We start from the raw sequence: 23,507 nt of genomic DNA, 5'->3' as shown, positions 1-23,507 counted from the left end.
CACACTTAGCATAGTTGAACCAACTATGGTTCACCATAGATCTCTGGATTATGAATTAAATGAAAAGTTACTCTTCAAAATTATCAGCGTTTATTATTTTGGTTATTTTATCTAGGCATCATAGATATTGAAGTTAGGGTGGCTAATATTACATTTCTTTACTATTTTGTCTAAATAAATGAAAAAAAAAATGCACAGTAAAAACTAAACAATTAAATCAATACTGATGAATTGTGTATATTGGTCAATAGCTGATAATATGATACTTCTTGCGTCCCTAATTAAACTGTCTTATTTTTCTCTGTTTAGGATCTTAAGCAGCTCCAGTTCAAGCAGAGACCTTCAGCCTTCAGGCCCTGGTCTCCCAGAGTTCCCTCTGCTGAGCAAGAGACACCTAGCCACAAGTATGAGAGGTGCGCACATGTAAACATTCTGTGATTATACCATGATAGCATTAATATAGCCATTTAGTTAATTCATCATCTCCACTGCATCAATACATTGCTTTGATTGCGACATTTAATTAATGTCTCCTTTTCCTCTGATATTCAGACCACTTGCTAAAGGACAAGACAGCCTGGCAGTTCCAAATGTATCTCTGCCCATTGCCACATTTAAAAATAATGAGCAGCCACCGCACCGTTTCTCTCACCCCACCGAGACCCACAACACAAGCAAGACAGAGAGCTCCAGACCAAGAAAGAGGTGGCCATCTGCAGAGAGACAATCACAGCTGGTGACCAAAGCCTCTCTGCCCACTCCAGTAATCAGAGAGTGTTCTCAGGAGAATGAGGACTCGGACGCAGAAATCGAGGTTGACAACTGTGGTGAAGGTATGATGTGAAAAAGAGGATTAACAGTTAAATATATCTGCATTTTGTGAAAATAGTTGATACATCCATGTTTGGTAGACAGTAGTACACTAATATGATGCGTGTAAACTGATTAAAGCTCCAAAGAGAGCATTTTTGCAATACCTGGCAACACCATTTAGATTGAGAATGAAGTAAATATTGCACTTTTATTTCACTGCTGTATTATTCTGTCATTCCAGGTACTGTCTCCTGTTCATTGATGTCCCCTCCTCCATTTACAAATGGCATTGGAGCGTTGAACCTCAGCGCTCCAAGTACTGCAGAGGTGCATGATGGGAGGGTGAGACTAGGGGCGAGCCCATGCTCTGAGCTGGAAGTCCTCAAGCAGACACTCTGCAGTGACCTGAGCTCTAAGGAGGCCAGAGAGAAGTTCCTCCAGGAGATCATCCGCATGAGAGTGAAGCAAGAGGACAAACTAGCCGCCGCTCTGCAAGCCAAACGCAGCCTTCAGCAGGTACTTACTGTGAGCTCCGAAAGTCTGGAAAACTGACATTAACCATATCATTTCAACCTGGAAATCAACAAAGGTTTAAGTTTGTTTGTTTTTTCAAACCAAAGAACGACTTTAAATAAAGGACAAAATATTCAATTCAAATGTTTAAATCCAAAAAATAAGTTTTGAATATTCTGAATTTAGAATAATCACAGTGTAGTTGTCAACTAAAACTATTGAAAATAGTTATTTGTAATTTGAATAATGCTTAAATGAAACAAAATATAAATATTATATGAAAAACAAACTTAAAAAACTTTTTAAAAAAAAATATATAGAGAAATTCTGCCTTGGCCATTAACTGAAATAAATCAATAAAAAATTAAAGCTAAAGATAAATGTTAAAAATAACAAAATTACTAAAATCTTAACTAAAATGAAAACTAAAATTAAAATACTATAAAATAGAACATAATACTACAATAATACTGCTCTGCACTATTTCTAGGTCGATAATCAAATAAGCAAATTTGTATAGCAATTTGTTTTTTAAAAATTTGTGTGCCGTTCTTCAACAATATCGCCTATCGTTCACAGGAGCTGGAGTTTGTCAGGGTGACTAAGAAGGGCAGGCTGAGGGAGGCCATTGAGGCCAAGCGGAACCTGAGGAAGGAGATTGAGCGCCTCCGTGTGGAGTGTGAGAAAAAGGTGCGAGACGCCAACGAGTCCTGTGGCAGGCTGAAGAGGGAACTGGACAGGGAGAGACTGCTCCGGGTGTGCGATAAGGGCTGCGAGGCAGGACGTTTGAGGGCCAAGTATTCCTCACAGGTGAGATTCGGAACATCCTGTTGGTATATTTTTAGCACAGAAGATACATTTACACTGTGTGTTTATAATGGCTGTTTTTGATGTTTAGAGAGCAGGGTGAGTTAAAACAGAAGCATTTTCACATGTGAATGATAATGTATAATGACAGCAAATAGGATGTGCACAAAATCTGGAAAATGACTTCCAACATCTCTTTTTCTCTCCATCAGATTGAAGATCTGCAGATGAAGCTCCAGCAAGCAGAAGTGGACCGCGAGCAGTTAAGAGAGGACCTGCTGAAGGAGCGGGACGCCCGGCAGAATCTGGAGAGGGTCGTCAAAGAGCTTCAGGAACAGCTGGGCCACAAAGCAGAGACGGAGGGACACGCCATCGCAAACACACAACCGACTGAGGGAGAGAAATGAGAGCTGAAGATGTATCTTAAACATTTAGAGTAATGTGTTCGATGTATGGCGAAGGAGGAAGACTTTGATTTGAGGACGAGTAGAGGACGCTTCTAGAGTCAACGTATTCATGAAAAAAGTTCTGGATCACCGGAAAATGACCATGATTAACATTCATATTACAGTGTGCGTTTACCGAAACCAATGGAAACTGTAACCATAAATCATGAACTCAAGTAACTGGAAAGAAGTTTGGTCGCTCCTCAATGGCAGGACGTTCAGAGACGGTGGCATCGCGTGTAACTGACTCGCCTTCAGTTAGCTTCTTTAAGCTAATCTAAGGAATTTATTTTGTTATAAGCTATTTAAAGTTTTTGCAAAGATACTTGAAAAATATTTGGGAAACAAATGTGTTTTCTATTCACATTACATTGAAAGCAGCAGGTGAACAACCTGTTAGTGCCGCTGATACTCTGTAAACTAGAAAGTGTTACAAGCCAGAATTATACTTGCTACACAGGTGTTGTCATTACAAGGTTTTGCTCGCTTTTCTTTCACCTTTTTGTTTCTCTGTTGTATTGAAATAGTTTGCATGAGCGACAGTGCTATGGTGCAGCAAAGCTTTATTATAAACCTATTTTTAATTACCATGTACTTAAAACCCTATAGTATTGGCAATGATCGATATGGGCTGAATCCTACCATCTGTCCTAAACTTCAATATCAAGTATTATACTTTACTTACCAATTTTCGCTATTTTTATCAGTCCAGACGAGGGCATGACATTGATCACTCCATGCTCCGTTTGATGGTGAAATTAATGTTTTTTCATAATTAATTTCAGAATCAGAATTATACTCGCGTGACAAACATCCATTTTTAGTCACTGGTAAAAATTAATAAATAAAGCTGTTAATGAAAATAACATTTCTACTTATATAGAAAACAAGGATATATATTTTTTTACTTTCTACCAAAAAAGAATTGCACTTTTAAGAAAAGATAGTTGTATTGTGTATGCAGAGCCCTCTGTTTTTTCAGATCTCAGACATCAAGTATTGAATAAAAAAACTTTTCATACATTTGTTACAGATGTGAATACCACTTAAACAAACTATGTAAATATGATAGCTTGCTTTACACTTCACTCTAAATGCTTTTGCTCCAAACCAACAGACTGTATGTATGAAATAGTGTAACACGAACGTGAATTTCTCCTATCATATTTTCAACTAGAGGGCATTTACTGTATAAAATCCTTATGTAATATTGACAAAAATCTTAGATCATTATATTTCTGAATAATTTCAGTCCCTTTGGAAATCACTTTATATAATTACCAAAGCAAAGTTTCACATTCTGAGAATTCTGGTTGATAAATCAGAAATGTGACTGATGAACTGTAAAGAATATTTGCTGAATTTATAAAAAAAATCTTTTATCTCCATTACCCCTGTCTTGAATAAACCTGCAGTAATGCATATTCTAACCTCTCCATCGCTCTATTTATTCTGGGTACATTTTTACTTCACCTTCTATATAACGAGATCCATATGCTTGCCTATGTCAGTTTTTAACCTCTTGATGTTTTTATGCGTCACACTTGAGATATGCATTGTGTTCAGGGTCAGAGTTTTGGTTTTGATGTGGGTCATTTTCTTTACTTGTTTTAATGTTCCCCCACAAATAATAGCATCATTAAACAGAATCAACCATTCGTCTCCTGTTTTCTGATATTCTTTGCTACATTCAGTAATTAGGATTATATCAATTTAAAGCAACTATAGAGCCCAGATTTGATAGATATGAGGCATTTTAAAATGTTTTTTTTTTTCTTGTTTGTTTCTGTCAGGAAAAAATAGAAGAGTTTACCCTGGTTCATAAGAAAAGATCAAAATATAAATTATTTTTTAAGAGCAGTTAGCCCTAATTCATAAGATAAGATTTTAAATATAGATAGATAGATAATTTGTGTTTTTATAAGAACAGTTAACTCTGGTTACGAATTATAAGATTAAAATTATATATATAAATTATTTTAATATGAAGTTAACGAAAGTAAGAAAAGATAAAATATTTTAATATGTATTTTTATAAGAACAGTTAAACCTGGATCATAAGATATGATTATATAAATCTATATATATATATATATATATATATATATATATATATATATATATATATATATATATATATATATATATATATATATAAGAACAGTTCGTTTTTTTAACTCATCAGTTAACACTGGTTACAAAATTATAAGATTAAAAACTATATAAATAATTTTTATGAACAATTAACCATCCGGAATGCAGAATCCCTGACAACATTCAAAAGACAACTGAAAACTCCTCTCTTCCATGAGCACTTATAAAAAAAAGTTAAAAAAAAGAAAGAAAAACTTTTCCTTTTCCATTAAATCTTCCCTTGTCTGGCTTATGCTGCTCTGAGCAATGCCTGAACTTTGTATTTTGAGCACTTCTTGCGTTGTTTTTGCCTCTTCACAATGACTTGACTTGTCTTTAGTCCTCAGTTGTAAGAAGCTCTGGATAAAAGCGTCAGCTAAATGACTAAATAGTAACCATAGTATATAAGAAAAGATCAAATATATTTTTAATATGTATTTTTATGAGAACAGTTAACCCTAATTTATAAGTAAGTGCTGCCAAATCGAAGTATGTTAATAATTTGTATTTCTATAATTTTATTTTACAGTTAATATATGTCACGGATTCAGCCAGCAGGGGGTACTCCACCCACTCATTCACAATCACCAGAGTTTTAACCTGCCCCACCTGTAACATCACAATTGACCTATGGCTAAGCCACGCCCCCTCCACTCACTCGACAAACAGTCAACATTCGGTGACAGGCGCTATATTTAGTTATGTTGAAGAGGAGTGAAAAGGCTACATGTATTTCTAAAAAAAAAAACACAAAGTTCCCCAGTTGTTTTGGTAGAAAGTTGTCTAAAATGTTGTGCTTTAATATGTAATTAATGGTTCATGATCAAATTAAATATGTATAGGTCTAAGTTGCATACGTTTCCAGGACAAGCCTTTTTACCAAGAGTAAGTTACCTCTCCGTTAGTTTGGTGCTACAGTATTTACATGAATCATTTGGTACAACACTGCTAACATTTGTTACCTCTGTTATTTACAGATACGCTAATGAAGCTAAGTGACATGATGTACAACCCAGCTAGAAGCTAATGTTAACGTTTTCAAATGTTAGGCTAACGTATAACATTCAAATACGTTGTTGACTTAACGTTACCTTAGAACAGATGTAGACGGCCTTGTTTAATTTATCCACGTTTAGTTGGTGTTGTGGTTTACCGCATAACTTAATCCAGAGCAGACACTTATCTCCGTAGTGTTGAGATGTGGCTTAATTTGGAAAGGGAAAAAATACACACTGTCGCCCAGCCTCTCAGGATACCTAGTGTCGGAGTTGCATGTACTCCATGCACACCGTTTGAACATTTTAAACTTAAAATGACAAGAAAAAACATATTAAAACGAATGAAAACTGTCTAACTACAATGCATTTCAATTGACGTGGAAGCAGAGAATGTCCGAGTGTATTGGGAGCTATGCACACTGTGATTGGCTCATCGCGTTTGGGGTCGTGGCTTAGTCATAGGTCCATTAGGAGTCCTACAAATGCACACAGTTCAACAGATTCTACTCTATCTTTAAAAAGTAAATCACAATGGAACCAGGAGCTCCTGATCCATTTGCTGAATCAGTACAAACTCTCTGACAGTCACTACTTCCTCCAAACCCCACATCAGCCAGTCCCATGACCCAACCAGCGCCCTTCTCTGGAGCGGTGGAGGATTGCAGTGTATTCTTGTTGCAATGTTCACTGCAATTCGAGTTGCAAGCTCCCCGTTTTCTAGCCGACAAAGCCAAGATCACCTATATTATATCACTCGTACCTATGTATTATATCACTACCTATACCTATGCACTCAGATGGCAATTTATGATGATTATATGGGGTTAGAAAATCTGATACAACAATCCATTCATGTAGCCCAACGCATCTCAGCTTGCCAGCTAGAAACATTACTGCCGCTATCCTCACACTTAATTCCATCAGCAGCTCCAACATCACCTCCTAGCGAGCCTATGTAGGCAGACTCATTTCATCTATCCCAAATTTACTATCCGGGCCAACCAGAAGCCGTGGATGACAGGGGAGGTCTACAGACTCCTGAAGATGCTACAAACTACAGGAGCGAAGTGAGCCGCCTGGCCAGGTGGTGCAGTGAGAACAATCTCTCCCTGAACGTGGACAAGACGAAGGAGATTGTAGTTGACTTCCGCAGAGTGCCCACTCAGCATGCTACTCTAACCATCAACGGTGCCACTGTGGAGAGAGTGAACAGCACCAAGTTCCTGGGTGTGCACATTACTGAGAATCTCTCCTGGACCGTAAACACAGCAGCACTGGTAAAGAAATCACAGCAGCGTCTCTACTTCCTCCGTAAACTAAGAAGAGCCGGAGCTGCGCCCTCCATCATGTACTCATTTTACAGAGGCACCATTAACAGCATCTTAACAAGCTGCATCACTGTGTGGTACGGGGCCTGTAACGCATCTTGTCGGAAGAGCCTACAGTGCATAGTGAAAGCAGCTGAGAAGATTGTTGGTGTCCCTCTTCCCTTCCTCCAGGACATTTACGGAACCCGTCTCACCCACAAATCCTTCTGCATTGCAGGAGATCCCACTCACCCGTTATAAAGCTTCTTCAGTCTGCTGCCATCAGGGAGGAGATTGCGGAGTCTCCAGGCCAGGACCAGCAGACTGAAGGACAGCTTTATACATCAGTCTATCAGGAAGCTGAATTCGCTCCCGAAATTGCCCCCCCCCCCCCCCCCCCCCCTCCCTAGTCTGCCCTAGGCTTATGTTGATGCACCAGTCACTGGTGACGCATGGGTCTGCTTGCTACCTCATTCAGCATAGAACGGACGTCGTTCTACTACCTCATCAGTCAGTTTTTAACAGGACTGCCCTTTGAGCCCTTTTTGCACTTTAATCAGACAGGAATAAGCACTAAATAGCTTTTTATCGGCACTGTTTGGTCACTTTACTTGTCATGTGTTTTACGCTGTTTTCTTTTTCTTTTACTATTTATTAGAGAGTCGTATTTTTATATTTGATCTAGATTTTTTGGCTTTACTGTTGATGTTATTTCTAAGCACCATGGGTCTGAGAGTAACACAATTTCAATTCTCTGTATGTATGTACTGTACATGGAGTAGAACTGACAATAAAGCATACTTGACTTGACTTTAGCGTCAACGCCAAACCCATAATTTATGCCTCTAATGCGGATCTAATGGTCACCTCATCCATGACTGTCCAGTTCGCTCAGCAGTGAGTGCTGTTCAAATTCCCTTGCTAATCTCCACTTAAAATGCAGCACAGTAGTGACTACCCCTCGATGTTACATTACAGTTCAAGCTCTCATCAACTCGGGCTCTGCAGGGAACTTCTCAAGCACCCTGGAACTTCTCAAGAAACATCCCTGTTCACAAACCCTAAGCATCCACTCAATTCTGCATAAGCTGCTGGATCGAGGAATAATTACTCATTGCACACCCATAATTATGCTTGGTATTGTAATCCTGGATAGAGGAAATCTCGCTTCTGGTGCTGGAAGGCTCAACTGCGGACATTATCCTGGGACAACCCTGGCTACAGATACATTCACCTGGAGTTTCCTGGTCAAATGGAGAAATTACCAAGTGGAGTGAGTACTGCTTCAATTATTGTCTCCAACATTGAAAAACACTGAAGAAAATCACAGCATCTAAAGATATCAGTCAACCTCAATTCCACCACAATTGAAAGTTCTGAAGTGCAGTCTACTGTGAGCATTCCAGAGAAATATCAGGCATTCCCGGATGTGTTCAGACAAAAATTCCACCTCATCAGCCATGGGACTGCGCTATCAAGTTGGTACCCGGTGCCACATTGCCCAAAGGTAAAATCTATCGTCTGTCGATCCCGGAGCAGAAGGCGAGTTCCAAGGCTTCATGGAAGAGGTGTTCCGGGACATGCACCAGAGATTCGTCATCTGCATCGTTGATATTCTTTCTTATTCCTGGAACCTGGCTGAACACTTCCTGGGTTACATAATCGACGGATTCCGCATTCAGAGAGACCAGGGAAAAGTACAATCAGTCTAAGACTGGCCACAGCCCTCTTCAATCAAAGAACTACAATGATTTCTAGGCATTGGCAATTTCTACTGTTAATGTCTTGTCAACTTCAGACAAATTTTCTCTCCCATAACCTCATTACTCAGTAACCCACCGTCTCTGTCTCTGTCCTGGATTCCAGCTGCCACGGAAGCTTTCCAACAATTGAAAGAAGCCTTTTGCCCCGCTCCCATCCTTAAACACCCCAATCCAAACCTACCCATAATTATGGAAGTAGACGCATCCACCAGTGGTGTGGAGGCAGTGTTACCTCAGCGGAAGGGGGACTCAGCCCAGAACTACAACATCAGTAATCGTGAGCTCCTCCCTATCAAGCTAACCTTTGATGAATGGAGACATTGGCTGGAGGGAGCAAAACACTGGTTTCTGGTAATCACAAATCACCATAACCTGGAATATCTACAAAAAGCACATTGTTTGAACCCTCATCAACAGCAGCAGCAGCAGCAGTCAGAAGAGATGAACCTGCTCTGCTGGGAGGTCCTGAGGGATGCACATACGTTCCATCCATCCTGCACATCTCATGGACTCAGCTCAGTCTGCCCTTTTGCAAACTGAGTCCCTGATACATAGGCCCATTCACCATCCAACGTCAAATAAACAGTGTGAAGATTTTATCCACCATACAAAATTTTATCCACCTTACTTGTCTCTCTGAGGTCATCCTCGTCACCACGCCCGGTCATCTGGAGCTGCCTGTGGAGGTGGAGTACTGTCACGGATTCAGCCAGCATTCCCTCAGCACCAGCTTCACCCACTCATTCACAATCACCAGAGTTTTAACCTGCCACACCTGCCACATCACAATTAGGAGTCCTATAAATGCACACAGTTCTATTCGCCTGTTCTCAGCTCTCCTCAGTCTCTACATGAGAGTGCACCTACCCGACTACCTACCTGTATACTACTCACCTTCTTCGTCCTTTAAATGCCATTGCCCCATCCATCTGTTTCACTTCAGAAAACTCCAGGATCGATCCTACAAAGATAGAGATTCTTCAGTTAGTTGTGATTGTCAAATAAAACTGCTTATGCCATTCACTTATGTGCTTGATGGTCTGAGATACCATTATCGTTCTGTGAATAAAAATCCTGTTCAGTTGATCTACGTGCCTCATCTCCTGTTTTGTGACTATGTGTGGGTACATGTTTAGTTTTATAAGAACATTTAACCAGGTGTTAGTTAAAAAGACATTAAATATATTTTTCAATTCATTTTTTGAAGAAAAGCTTATAAACGATTGTGCGTTTGATATACATCAATGTAGTAATTGAACCCAGATTAATTTCATGTTTACATATTTAATTAACATTATTCCAGCTATTGATATATCATCCCCTATCCTTTTCCTCAAGTTGACAAGCAAGGGATGAAAATCCACTAGTACAAGCAATGCCTTCTCCTCATCCTGGATTAGAGATTTACTGACTGCTGACACGTGTGACTCTTCTTCCCGTCCCTGTTGCTCCTAAACTAGCCTCCACAGCACACTCGTTTACCATAGCAGTCTAATTGTCCTCACTCTGGAATTTCTGAAGAAAACACAATATCCATGGACCAGAGGGAGGGTCAATTGCTAAGAGGATCAGTCAAGAAGAGGTGTCAACTGGAATTAAGTCATCTGTCCACATGCACATTGCTACCCTTGAGAATTGTTGGCTCATCATTTCAGTAACACCTGTCTCGCTGGATGCCGCTGGTGGAAGAGAGCTGACCTTATGAATTACAGAACTGATACGGTGGGTGAGGAACATGACTAGAGGTCTAGGTTATGACTACACAAGAGTCCAGCAGTAATGAACACATCTCCAGGAATGGCACCATCATCTCCAGCCTTGTTTTCACCGTCTTTAAACCGGCGTCCCGTGAGTCCTGGGAGGAGGCCGCCGTCACCTTTCCAATCACCCTCTCCTTCTATAATGACTTCACCTAAACTATGGCAGAAAGCTGCAATATCACGTCTGGCTGAAGAGTTCTTCTGGATAGGAGGAAGCATTGTTGCATCGCCAAAATGGAGAATGGGCCAGATAGGTAAGAATTAAGATATTGATCTGATATTTTTATTACAAATATGAAATTATCTAATTGCTGGATGTACTTAAGTAACTTTTCGGCAGTTCTAAAATGTTATAGTTTTATACTTCATTTAGTTTCAGAGTCATTTTGCATGTTATTTAACTTTTAATTAAGAATTTAAGTGCACTTAAAACAATAAGACAGTGTCCTAAATCATTGCCATCAGGAGAAATTCACCTCACGGCATATGGACACATACAATCCCCAGAGATTAGACTGACTAGCTGCGTCACATGACCCTCTGTCCTTGATCCGCTCCTCCAAAGCAACTTTTTGAAAGCATACCCTGAGTTGACCATTAAAAGTAACCTTTGGTGACTCCTGGTTTATTGGAATGTCATTCTGACATAAACAGAAAGTATAAAAACTAGGTTTAATAATATATGATATGATTCAGCTGGTATCGGTTTATTATTATAGTATGCCTTGCTCTTTATTAAGAGCCTCTATCTTTCCCATATTGATACATAAAAATTATTGCATGTTTATTAGATGCTTTCTCTGAGTTCGTCATGACTGTAGTACTGTTTCCATGATGCATGCCAGCGCACAGTAAACAGCCTTACGAACCTGTGTGGGTGTGACGCAGTTGTGTAATCTGATTGAGAAGGAACTTGATGCAACTGCTTGAACAATTAAACTCTGACATTAAAATTATGTTCTTAAAGGTGCACACACTAAACAAATTAATAGTGCCAAAATATATTTAAAATAATGTACAGACGCAAATCATAACAGTAGCCTGTTTACATGCCAATAACATATGTGCAGCCAAATATTAATCATTAAAATCCTCTTTTGCAGTGGAGAGATGCATGTGCAACATGCAGGCCGGATCTCAAATGATTAAACTGAGAGGAAAATCCAAGACTCTGGTGCGCCTCTTCTACCTAGATGAACACAAGTCCTGCATCCGCTGGAGGCCCTCCAGAAAACACGAGAGAGCTAAAAGTGAGTCATATAGGAAACTGCTTGAGCTGCTGGGTACATGATGTCAGCATGTGCTTGTTATTTTGATCACCCCCCTTAAATTGCATGACAAGTGCAGTTTGTAGTTCATGTAGGCTACAGTACTTTTGAAAGAGAAAATATTTAAAGAATCAACTCTTCTTGGCATGCTAGGAATTAAATACTACTGCTTACTCAATATTGCATGAATAAATAATATGAATAAATAATAAAAAATAATGTATAATAATAATAAAAAATGTGTTTTTAAGTGAAACAGTAGACAGTAAACAGTAGTGACCTCACTAAATGTATCACATGATCTCCTCACATTGCATGTTTAATCTAGTGAGTGTAAAAAAAATGTCACATGTTACAATCAAACAATGAGTCAGGAAACAGATGTTAAAAATCACATCTGGAATTACTGGTCATACTGGAAATGAAAGGTCAAGCACATTGTGGGATACAGTATCAGAGTCATGATACTAAGTAAGTGAGCTCTGGACTGTTTATCCAGGTATTCTGTGCATATAGAAAGTTATGCTGAATACTGAATCAATAGTGAGAATAGTAAGGTAGTATGCTACCTGAATGGCTTTGATTTGCTACCTACTAACTTTTTGCTAAAAGTTAGTTTTGTCAACATGTACATATATAGCATCAAGCTAAACAGATGTGTGCTACAACTTGTTTCCGATCAGGCAGCCTACAGGTATTTTTCTCTAAAGATTGTGTTGTCAAAAAGTCTGAACTACTGAAGAAATAATCAAACGCTCAGAGCACTGCACTGTTTTTTCTTTGTTCATGGTTTATTTAGTCACCATAGACTCTATCCATGAGGTCTGTGAGGGGATGAGAACTGAGGTTTTCAGGCGATTTCCCAGCAGTAACTTTGATCCAAACTGCTGCTTCAGTATTTACCATGGAGACCATGTGGAATCTCTTGACTTGGTTTCCACGAATGGAGAAGAGGCACGGACCTGGATCACTGGCCTTAAATACCTCCTGGCGGGCATCAGTGACGAGGACAGTCTGGCAAAAAGGCAACGGACACGAGATCAATATCCTTTTAACTGTGTCCTCTCTGAGGGGGAAGGTGATGGACTGAATCCACCCATAGCGCCCCTATGTGACCTGTTTCAGTTTGTGTGAATTGTGATGTGTTCTATGTAGAGTGGATATTTCCTTACATCTTGTTGCAAATGGTTAAGACAGACCTTTTCAGAAGCTGACAAAAATGGAGATGGGAATCTGAGCATTGGAGAGGTTCTACAGCTGCTCCACAAGCTCAATGTGAACCTTCCAAAGCAGAAGGTCAAAGAAATGTTCCAGGTATATTTTATACATATAACTACTACTAAATCAAAAAATGCAGTACTAATAACAGCTGATTTAAAAATTGTGTAGCTTCATCCTTAATAAGCTTCACACTACAGTTCTCTTATGTTCACCACGGCTGCCTTTGTGAAATATTATTACAATTTTAAATAACTTTTTTTCAATTTCAATATATTTTAAAATATTATTTATTCCTTTGATGCAAAGCTGAATGTTCAGCAACCATTACTCCCGTCTTCAGTGTCACATGATCCTTCAGAAATTATTTTGATTTGGTGCTCACATTTCTTATTATTATCAATGTTGTGCTGCTTAATATTTTTGTGGAAACCGTGATAATTTTTTTTAGGATTCTTTAATGAATAGAAAGTTCAAAAGAAAAGCATTATTTGAAATAAAAAATTTTTGTAGCCTATAAATATATTTTCTGTCACTTTGGATGCATCCCCGCTGAATAAAATTATTCATTTCTTTTTTCTTTTTATCTTATTAACCCCTAACTTTTTAACAGTTTTGTATAAATGTCCATTTCGTGGCACAGTACACAGAGCTGGCGTTGAGTAGGCAAATAACTAAGCTAGTTTGAATGAGCATATCAGACACATTCTCCTAGCTGGTATTTTTGACAAGTCTCATTCTACTATGTGCTATTTCTACATAGTTTTTTCTCAGATATCATTACTGATGTCCTGTGCCAGGTCATATTGGTTTAAAACACCTCCACAGTGCTATTAGCAAAGATGCCAATGAGTAGGCTACGCTCTGAGTATGTTCTGTAACATATGGTTCATCTTGAACAGATGGTGTTGTTTGAAACTGGTTAAGGTCTTAACTAGTGCCTCTAATCCTTAATGGAGACATATATATTTCTACTGCAACCAATACCATAACACTACTTTCACTGAAAGTACAACAAAAAAAAAGATTAGGTAACAGGGGAACCACTAACTAAATACTGAGAAAAAAGTGATTGTTTCTCCTTCTAAATTTTCTTTTTTTGAAACATTATGTAAAAAATGCACATTATACTTTACAAAATATGTGTGAAATGATTTTTCTAAGTATCTCATTTGAAAGAAAACTCTGCATTCGCAGGAGGCTGACACTGACGATGACCAGGGATCATTGACGTTTGAGGAATTCTGTACCTTTTACAAGCTGATCTCGACACGCAGAGATCTTTACTTACTAATGATCACATACAGTAACCACAAAGAGCACATGGACGTGAACGACCTCCACCGCTTCTTGGAAAATGAGCAAAAGGCTGGTGTGATTCATTTTGCGTATCGTCCTGTATTCGTTAAATATATAACTCTTTTGATGGCCATGAACTGTCATATTTATAATTAGAGCCCGAGCACCAATGCTACGAGGACCCTCTTGGAATTGCTCCGTTTTTGATGCAAGTTCTTTTTTTTCTAGATGGTAAATGTGAATAAAGACTACTGCAAGATGATCATTAACCAGTTTGAGCCATGTTCTGATAGCCAAACACATATGCTGCTGGGTATTGATGGTGAGAGACTCTTCATGTGCTTCAATTTTTGTTAATGTTAATTATAACATTTGACCTTTACTACACTTTTCTTGCTTTCTAAGGTTTCACCAACTACATGCGTAGTCCTGCAGGAGACATCTTTAACCCAGAACACTATCAAGTAAATCAGGACATGACACAGCCACTGACAAACTACTACATCGCATCTTCTCACAACACCTACCTGACTGGAGATCAGCTGCTGTCTCAGTCTCGGGTTGATATGTATGCTTATGTGCTTCAGACGGGCTGTCGCTGTGTGGAAGGTAGAAATACTTAAAAGCTTGTTCTTGTTAACATACTGTAGAATCAAAGTGAATGTATTTTAGATAAAGTGTTGATCATAGTAACACAATTTAATAAGGTTTTTACTATCATTAAACTCGGCATGACGTATATCTGAGTAAAACGGCTTCTCGAACAAGAAAAAATGTAGGCGGGACTTGATTTTGACCAACGGGAATGGATTGGATCGTTGAAACGTTGTGGTTTGCTGGGATCTCATGTGACTGAGAGGTTGCTGCGCCAGTAAACACATCATCAGAGAAGAGAAGAGATGATGCTGCAAGAGGGAAGGGAGGTTGTTATGATTAAAGATTATGAGGGCACAAGAGTTTTCAAAAAATAATGATGTGCACGGATAAATCATTTTAATAAACACTGCAATATTCCATTAAAAAAGCAAGAGTTGACAATTTTGATTTCATTGTGTTTTTAAACAAAACATGTTAGCTTTCAACTAACTCAGTCTCTCTCTTTGTCTCTCTAGTTGACTGCTGGGATGGTCCTGATGGGGAACCTATTGTGCATCATGGTTACACACTTACCTCAAAAATCCTCTTTAAAGATGTTGTTGAGACAATCAACAAATATGCATTTGCCAAAACTCAGTAAGTGATTTACACTGCCTGGTCAAAAAAAGAAAAAGAAAAGTTGCTGTTTGGAATTACCATTGTGGTCAGAATTATTGTCACGCCTGGTAAATCTGATCAAAGATGGCTGCAAAAAATAAATCTCCTGTGTGTATCCTTTCGATCTTTCATTATTTCATGAAATAAATGCTTTTCTCCGAAACAAGGTGGCCATAATTATTGGCACCCTTTTATTAAATAATTTATACAAGAGTTTAGTTTTTTTTTTTTCTATAATGCCATGAGTTTGGAGAACACCTGCCAAGAGATCAGAGACCATACGCTTATTTCACGCAGCCGTTATTTTGAAATCGAAAGCGAGGCTCCGGTGGGAAGAACCCCGGAAGTAATGATAAACAACAATGCCTTGGACTACCAACCTGAAGCTGCTGCCGCGATTTACACTATTGGATGTTAATATCCAATATAGGATATGTAGATATAGTTCGTTCCTGCTTATTTTTTACTTTCTGAAAAAAAAAATATAAATGAATTTCACTGTATATAGTCTAAAGTATGAAAGAAATGTATGTACATTTTTAGAATAACTAATTTCTACATTAAACACAACAATACGCCATCGCATTCACGACTCTCCTATGATTTAAGGCGACACTTCCGGTTTTCTTCCCACCGGAGCATCGCTTTCGATTTCAAAATAACTGCTGCGTGAAATAAGCGTATTCCTCCATACAGAATATCTCCAGATCCTTCAGATTCCCCGATCCATGTTGGTGCTTCTTCTCTTCAGTTCAGCCCACTCATCTTCTATAGGGTTCAGGTCAGGGAACTGGGACGGTCATGGCAGAAGCTTCATTTTGTGCTCAGTGACACATTTTTGTGTTGACTTTGATGTTTGTTTTGGATCATTGTCATGAATGAAGATCCAACCATGGGCCGTTATAAGATTTCTATAGCAGAGTCAGGTTTTTTTATTATTTTTTTATCTTATTTGCTATAATCCATGATACCGTGTATCTGAACAAGATGTCCAGGACCTCCAGTAAAAAAATAGGCCCACAACATTAAATATCCAACAGTACCTCGGGCATGGGGTACTTTTGATCCCTGTTTGCACCAAAAACATCTGTTGTCTAACAACTGAATGAGCTGGAGTTTGTTTTTGGCTGAGTGAGGAGGATTTTTCTTGAAACCCTCCCAAACAACATGTGGTGATTTTTTTAGGCTTAGGATTTCTGACCCCAAGACTCAACTAATCTCTGCAATTCACCATCTGTGATCCTTGGAGAGTCTTTGACCACTCAAACTTTCCTCCTCACCACACATTATGACAATATAGACACACATCCTCTTCCAGGTAGATTCGTAACATCCTTAGTTGATTGGAACTTCTTAATTATTGCCCTGACGGTGGAAATGGGAATTGCTTTAGCTACTTTCTTACATACACTTTCTATTTTGTGAAGCTTAACGATCTTTTGCTGCACATCAGAAAAACTATATTCTTTAATTTTACTCATTGTGATGGATGATTAAGGCAATTTTGGCCTTTGTGTTTTCTCATATTTATACTCCGGTGAAACAAGAAGCCATAGCTAGACAATTTCATGTTCCTAGTCACGCTGGTTTGCTAAAAAAATTAACATGAATGGGAATATACTTCAGAGATATTTTACTCATTCAAAATTGTAGAGGTACCAATAACTGTGGCTAATGTGTTTTGGAGAAAACATTTATTTCATAATGTGATTATCCCCCCACTTTCAATTTGTTTATTGCAATGAAAGGGTTCAATTTTTGCCTTTTTTTTAAATGAAAGATCAAAAGGATAAACAATGCAGATTTATTTTTACAGCCATCTTTGATCATATTTACCAGGGGTGCCAATAATTCTGACCACAACTGTAAATAGGTAAATGCTGAAGAGTCAATGATTGGATAATTTTTGCATTGATTATTATGTTTCTAGCATGCTATATGTCTGACAACAGTTTTTTTTTAACCCTAATTGAAGTGTATAGCTTTTCATTTCTTATAAACCATGTAGGAAGACACATCATGGCCATATTCCAGGATGATAATGTCACGATTCATCATGCTCAAATTGTGAAAGAATGGTTGGGAGGGAGCACGAAGAATCAGTTTCACACATGAATTGGCAACTCTGAGTACAGACCTTAAATTAGTAGACTTTACAGAGAGATCAACTCTTGCATTGTCAATGCAAGGTCTTGACCAAAAATGTATTCAACACTTGATGGACATAAAATAACAACATCCCATCAAGAGGTGCATACATTTTTGGTCAAGAGTTTGTATTAATAATGCAAGAGTCAAGCACTCTGTAAAGTCTACTCCAGCACATCCCAAAGACTTTCAATAAAGTTCAAAGGTCATATTCATGTGTTAAAATAAGTATTTAAGAAATGAAAAGCTACACACTCCATATATCAGGGTTAGAAGAACTGTTGCCAAACACATAACATGCTAGAAACACAATAATCACTGTAATAATTATCCAATCATTGACTCGTAAGCATTTGCCTATTTAAATCCAAACAGAAGCTTTTTATCAGCCGGGCAGTGTAAAGTAATTGTAAATTATTTTTTAAAATTATACAAATTATACAAAAATAATAATGAAGTAATTAATTAAAAAAGGATCAGAAATTATAAATATATATGTATATATCATATTTGTATCATATCATAATATAATATATAAAACTAATTCTTCCACTGTCAGATACCCAGTGATCCTTTCTATAGAGAACCACTGCACTGTGCCTCAGCAGAAGAAAATGGCTCAATACCTCATGGAAGTGCTACAGGACAAGCTGGACCTGTCAAATATAAATACCAATGAGTCCAGGCGTCTGCCATCTCCAGAGGTTTTGAAAGGGAAAATACTTGTCAAGGTAAGGTAATATTTTACACTTGTCTTAGAAAACATTGCGTAAAGTTAAATATTTCTGTGACCAAATCATGGGGTAAAAAATTAAATAAATTTAAATAAATTTAATAAAAAATATTAACACTGCGGTGCTTTCCAGGGAAAGAAGCTGCCAGCAAACATTGATGCTGATGCAGAGGAAGGGGATGTGTCTGATGAAGACAGCGGTGAAGAGGATGAGGAGGAAGAGGAGCATCTTAACGGAGATGTGAGATGCTTTTTCCTTTTGTCTACATTAGAATAACTGGGTTATTCCCCTTCTGGAGTGTCTGACTAAAAACTGCTGTGTTCTGGGTTACAGACCACAGAAGGAGCACCAGAGACGGGCGATGAATCGAAGAAACGTTCACGGAGGTCGTTCATGGGCAGCTTCAGGCGCAAGGTCTGCAAACACTTTCCACTTGTCACATTTCCAGTAAAATAGGGGAAAATATCACGAAAGAAGCATTATACGGTCTAGTGTCATGATGTTCCACAATCTGTGTTTTAGAAGAAAAAACGTGTGATATTAAAAAAGAAGCCCAACGTGAGTGACTCTGATACTGAGCAGGAAATCCCAACCAGTAACGATAAACAGGCCATCAACTATGGCAAGTGAGTATATCAGGAGATACAGTTTGTTGTTGAATTCTCTGTGTACTGTAAAAATTAACAACAACAACAACAACAACAAAAAACATGCGGTTTAATTTACAGGATGGCATTTTGGTGCCTGTATATTCATGACTGTATTTTTAATTATGCAATACATTTTATTTAAACAGTATAAAATATGACTGAAAGCCCCAATGTACATAACTGATCATTAAAATAAAAGAGAAAAAATTACTATTTAAACTATAGCAATCAAATGTGATGTATCATGTATGAAAACCTCTTTTTACTGTTTTAACAAAAAGGTTTTTTTATTACAAAAAATATATATATATACATTTTTTTTTTTACATTATTGTGCAGTAAAAATTAAATCTCAAATAATATACTGAAGTAACTTAAAGTTAATCAGTTGTCATAGTTTTGTATTTATTGTTGCATTCTTACAAACATTTTTTACAGTGTGTATCTAAATCTGTCCAGTCTAATGATAGTCCATGTTTTATGGACATTTTTGCAGACGAAGGAAAACAATGAGACTTTCTCGCGCCCTCTCTGATCTCGTTAAATACACCAAATCAGTGCGTGTTCATGATATAGAAACTCAAGGTAAGACAGTAGCAACCTCTATGAGCACAAACTGTAAATGTATTCTTGATGTTTATGTCTAAATAAACTGTATTGGTGTTGCAGCATACATGTGCAGCTGGCAAGTCTCCTCCTTAAACGAGAGCATAACTAACCAGATTCTGCATTTAAAACCTGCCCAGTTAGTTCGCTTCAATCAACGACAACTCATAAGAGTCTACCCCTCCAACTACCGTGTTGATTCGAGCAACTTCAATCCTCAGACTTTTTGGAACGCAGGATGTCATTTAGGTTTGATTTAGCTTTTTTCTTCAATTTATTATGAATTATTTCCTTTCTGATTATTATCAAAGCCTTTTGTTTTTTCATTAAAGATGAAACAGCGACGACTTTTATCTGAACAGCAATGGATCACTGCTGGCAAATGGCTCTCTCTTTTTTTCCCAGTTGCACTGTGCATTTGTTTGAAATGTTGTTTCATCTTTCCAGTCGCTCTCAACTATCAAACAGAAGGCCGTATGCTACAGCTGAACAGGGCGAAATTTGCAGCAAATGGAAACTGCGGCTATGTGCTGAAGCCAAAATGCATGTGTAAAGGTAAGATGGTGTCTCTAGAGTACAGGTAAAAAATATACATTTGTTTGATGCATTATATTTATTATTTTCTTTGAAAGGCAATCTTCACCACACATAATGATTGTCCTCAGGTGCCTTTAATCCTACACTGGAAGACCCTTTGCTAGGACACAGGAAATCTCAGCTAGTGCTCAAGATAATTAGTGGCCAGCAGCTACCGAAGCCAAAAGACTCCATGTTAGGGGACAGAGGAGAGGTGAGTTCACTCAAACCTAAAATGAAAGTGCGTAATAATGTGTAACATTTGATCTGAGTTTCACTGCTTTGTTGTCCAGATCATAGATCCCTTTGTGGAAGTGGAGATAATTGGATTGCCTATTGATTGCAATAAACAGCAGACAAGAGTAGTGGACGACAATGGTAAGTACAAAACTGGATCGTGCAAACCAAACTTTGCAGTAATGGTAATTCAAATATAATGGCATCTATAAGGTTAGTGGTTGATTCATATGTGTTTTTAGTGACTGACACTGATGGAAACAGGACTCAATGTATGACATTTATTTTATATTTGTGTCTGGGGACATTCAAACAGAACACGTTTTTGAGTTCCACTACTTTTTTTGATGTAAACAAATGCTAGACAGATGTCTTTGTATTTTTAAAGCACTGGGCCAAGTTAAAAGAAGTTATTTTCCATGTGATGTCAGATTCACGAGTCTTGAACTCAAATGAGACGCAATCTTGTGATTGTATTTGCTACTAACTCTCTGACTGAACCGGTGGGTTTTAAATTGATGGATACATAATCTGAAAGCTGAATAAATAAGCTTTCTATTGATGTATGGTTTGTTAAGATAGGACAATATTTGACCAAGATACAACTATTTGAAAATCGGGAACCTGAGGGTGCAAAAAAAGCGAAATATTGAGAAAATCGCCTTTAAAGTTGTCCATTTCTGTTGGCGATTGTGCTGCATCCACACACAAAAATATTTTGTTTATATATTTAAGGTAGGAAATTTACCAAATATCTTCATTGATCATGAAAATAGATAATTTTGAGCCATACAGTGTTTTGTTGGCTATTGCCGTGCGACTTATGACTGGTTTTTTGGTCCAGGGTCACATATGTATTTTCTCATATTTTAATGTCATACTAACAGGTTTTAACCCAATGTGGGAGGAAACGCTAGTGTTTACGCTACACTTGCCTCAGATTGCCTTGGTGCGCTTCATGGTTTGGGATCATGATCCAATTGGACGAGACTTCATTGGACAGAGAACTATAGCATTTAAAAGCATGATGCCAGGTAAACTCCATGCCAATAGGTGACTTTATTACACAGACAATGTATACATTTACATTTTCATCAATAATTCAGTCAGTGAGCCTTATATTATTTTCTTATCCCACAGGATATCGGCATGTCTATTTAGAAGGTATGGAAGAAGCATCTATCTTTGTGCATGTTGGCATTAATGACATCACAGGAAAGGTATTTAATTAGATTTCTCTTTTACATAAATGTAGCTGTTGTAGGAAGTTATTCGGCCTTTTATTAATTGCCATTTTTCTGATATACTCATAACCAGGTCAAATCAAGCAACGCAGTAAAGCAGCTAATCCAGAAAAACCTTATGCACACATCTGAAGACGGGACAAGGAAGTCATTCGGTGCAAACTTCCTGCGTAAAGGTGGAGCTGGGAAGAACCAAACAAAAGTCGTGAAGGGTTTAGCCGACTGCTACACCAAAGATGATTTCCTAAACCGACGTTACAGTGATGACGTGAGCTCGAAGGGCAGCAGGAGCACCTCACTGTCTGCGTCGTTGCTCAGAGGAGCTCAAAGTGAACCCCTGAGAAGGGCCTATAAGGTCTGTTTTCAGGAGCCAGAAGGATCTCATGAGGCACGGCGCCGCCTGTCCTCTATCACATGCTCTGGTGGAGCAGGAGTGGCTATGGACTATAACAACTTAGCATTTGATTCAGAATTGGACATTCAGACTTCTGTGGTTCAATCACACCTTGAGGATAACAAGGAGTTGACTGTTTCAAAACTAAATGATTTACCTCCAACATCTAAACAGGAGTGCGAATCTACAGACTTACAGGTACCTAAGAAGAAGGATCCTGCTTCTACACTGAATGAGCAACTCTTGTTGAAGCAGATCTCAGGTGCTACATCTGTTATTGAGGATTCAGTGCAGGAACCTGAGATGTGTGAACTTCAAGAGAGCCATCTAAAAATTCAGTCAGAACCTACACAAAAGTGTGAACCCTTGAATTTCCATCCAATACCTGATGGAGTACTAGATCCTTTTAGTGGAACATTAAACACCAGAAAACCGGTGCTCACGAATAAATTCGGAGCCTCTATAGATGGTAGGTTTAACCCCCAGTGGCAACCAATGTCAATCCCCGCAACACCTGCGCTGAGCAGACGCAGGAATGAACAAGGTGCACCATCTTCCAAAGATTCACCATTTAAAGGATGCAGATCACAAAGCGTCCCAAGACGCCAGCTGTCCTCTCCGTCAAACACAACCGGTCTCATTAGGAAAGAATTCCTCAACCAATACCCTCTCCCACAGTGTAGTTACTCTGCACCAAAAAACTCTGCTCCTAATAATCACAACCTTGCTGAAAGTGAATCAAGCAGCCTAAGTAGTTTGGACAGCCTTGACCTGAGTTCTCTGCCATCCCGTTTCCCTGACAACCAGCAGCAGACAATGGGCACACTGCAGAGGGAAATGAATGCTCTGTTTGAGCAGAAAATGCGTGAGATTCGCTGCCATTCGCCACTGTTTTTCAGAGGTAAGTCGTAACGCACAGAAAAGTGCCAAAGGCTCTTTCCTCAATTATAAATTGTGTTTTAAATTAATGCTCTTTTCATGCTGGTTAAAATGTCTATCAAAAATCACGCTATATTTTTACCTGAGTAGAGATTTGACTGTTTTTGTATTTATTTATATATTTTTAGATTCTTCAACATTATAGAAAAGCCATGCATGCGAAACCTAAAAAGAAACAGAACCGAAAAGAAAATGCCACACCGCAGCTACTGTGAAGGATATGGACAGATGCTACTGGAAGAAAAGCAAACACATAAGCAAATACATATTTGTATTTTGTACAAATATTATTTTGGTTAAATCATAATCATCTGCTCATTTGGGCTCATAATTCATGTGTTCATATTTTTTTTCAAAAAGTAGTCTGGAATGTTACATTCTGTCTTTTGCATCTGGAAGC

At 38.2% G+C, this 23,507-nt stretch overlaps 2 protein-coding genes across 3 annotated transcripts in view; both read left to right on the top strand.

Annotated features, from left to right (window-relative positions):
- The window catches only part of skib (v-ski avian sarcoma viral oncogene homolog b), a 32,590-nt gene extending 28,353 nt beyond the window's left edge, over positions 1-4,237 (top strand). The window contains exons 3-7 of one of the 2 annotated variants that reach the window (XM_077203533.1): positions 310-413; positions 553-833; positions 1,055-1,329; positions 1,906-2,136; positions 2,346-4,237. In XM_077203533.1, coding sequence (XP_077059648.1) covers positions 310-413; positions 553-833; positions 1,055-1,329; positions 1,906-2,136; positions 2,346-2,540 — 1,086 coding nt within the window. In that variant the 3' untranslated portion in view covers positions 2,541-4,237. The remainder of the gene's footprint in view (positions 1-309; positions 414-552; positions 834-1,054; positions 1,330-1,905; positions 2,137-2,345) is intronic. The other variant, XM_077203534.1, reaches the window with a different exon arrangement.
- A 5,976-nt stretch (positions 4,238-10,213) lies between these two features.
- Positions 10,214-23,283, top strand: plch2b (phospholipase C, eta 2b). The gene is made up of 21 exons (XM_077203530.1): positions 10,214-10,794; positions 11,644-11,790; positions 12,608-12,853; positions 12,995-13,122; positions 14,224-14,394; positions 14,554-14,647; positions 14,731-14,934; positions 15,438-15,558; positions 18,287-18,458; positions 18,594-18,701; positions 18,795-18,875; positions 18,984-19,087; positions 19,608-19,696; positions 19,781-19,966; positions 20,165-20,272; positions 20,383-20,507; positions 20,587-20,671; positions 21,418-21,564; positions 21,671-21,750; positions 21,848-23,069; positions 23,236-23,283. Exons 1-21 carry the CDS (start codon positions 10,560-10,562, stop codon positions 23,250-23,252), a joined length of 3,870 nt encoding a protein of 1,289 aa, XP_077059645.1. The 5' UTR covers positions 10,214-10,559; the 3' UTR covers positions 23,253-23,283.
- Positions 23,284-23,507: the final 224 nt, after the last annotated feature.

The sequence above is a fragment of the Siphateles boraxobius genome, unplaced genomic scaffold, assembly GCF_051911475.1.
Source record: "Siphateles boraxobius isolate OS27281-9 unplaced genomic scaffold, OSU_SipBor_1 5, whole genome shotgun sequence".
In the NCBI taxonomy this organism is placed as follows: domain Eukaryota; kingdom Metazoa; phylum Chordata; class Actinopteri; order Cypriniformes; family Leuciscidae; genus Siphateles; species Siphateles boraxobius.
Note: the sequence above shows the minus strand (reverse complement) of the source record. Positions and strands in the feature narration are given on the sequence as shown.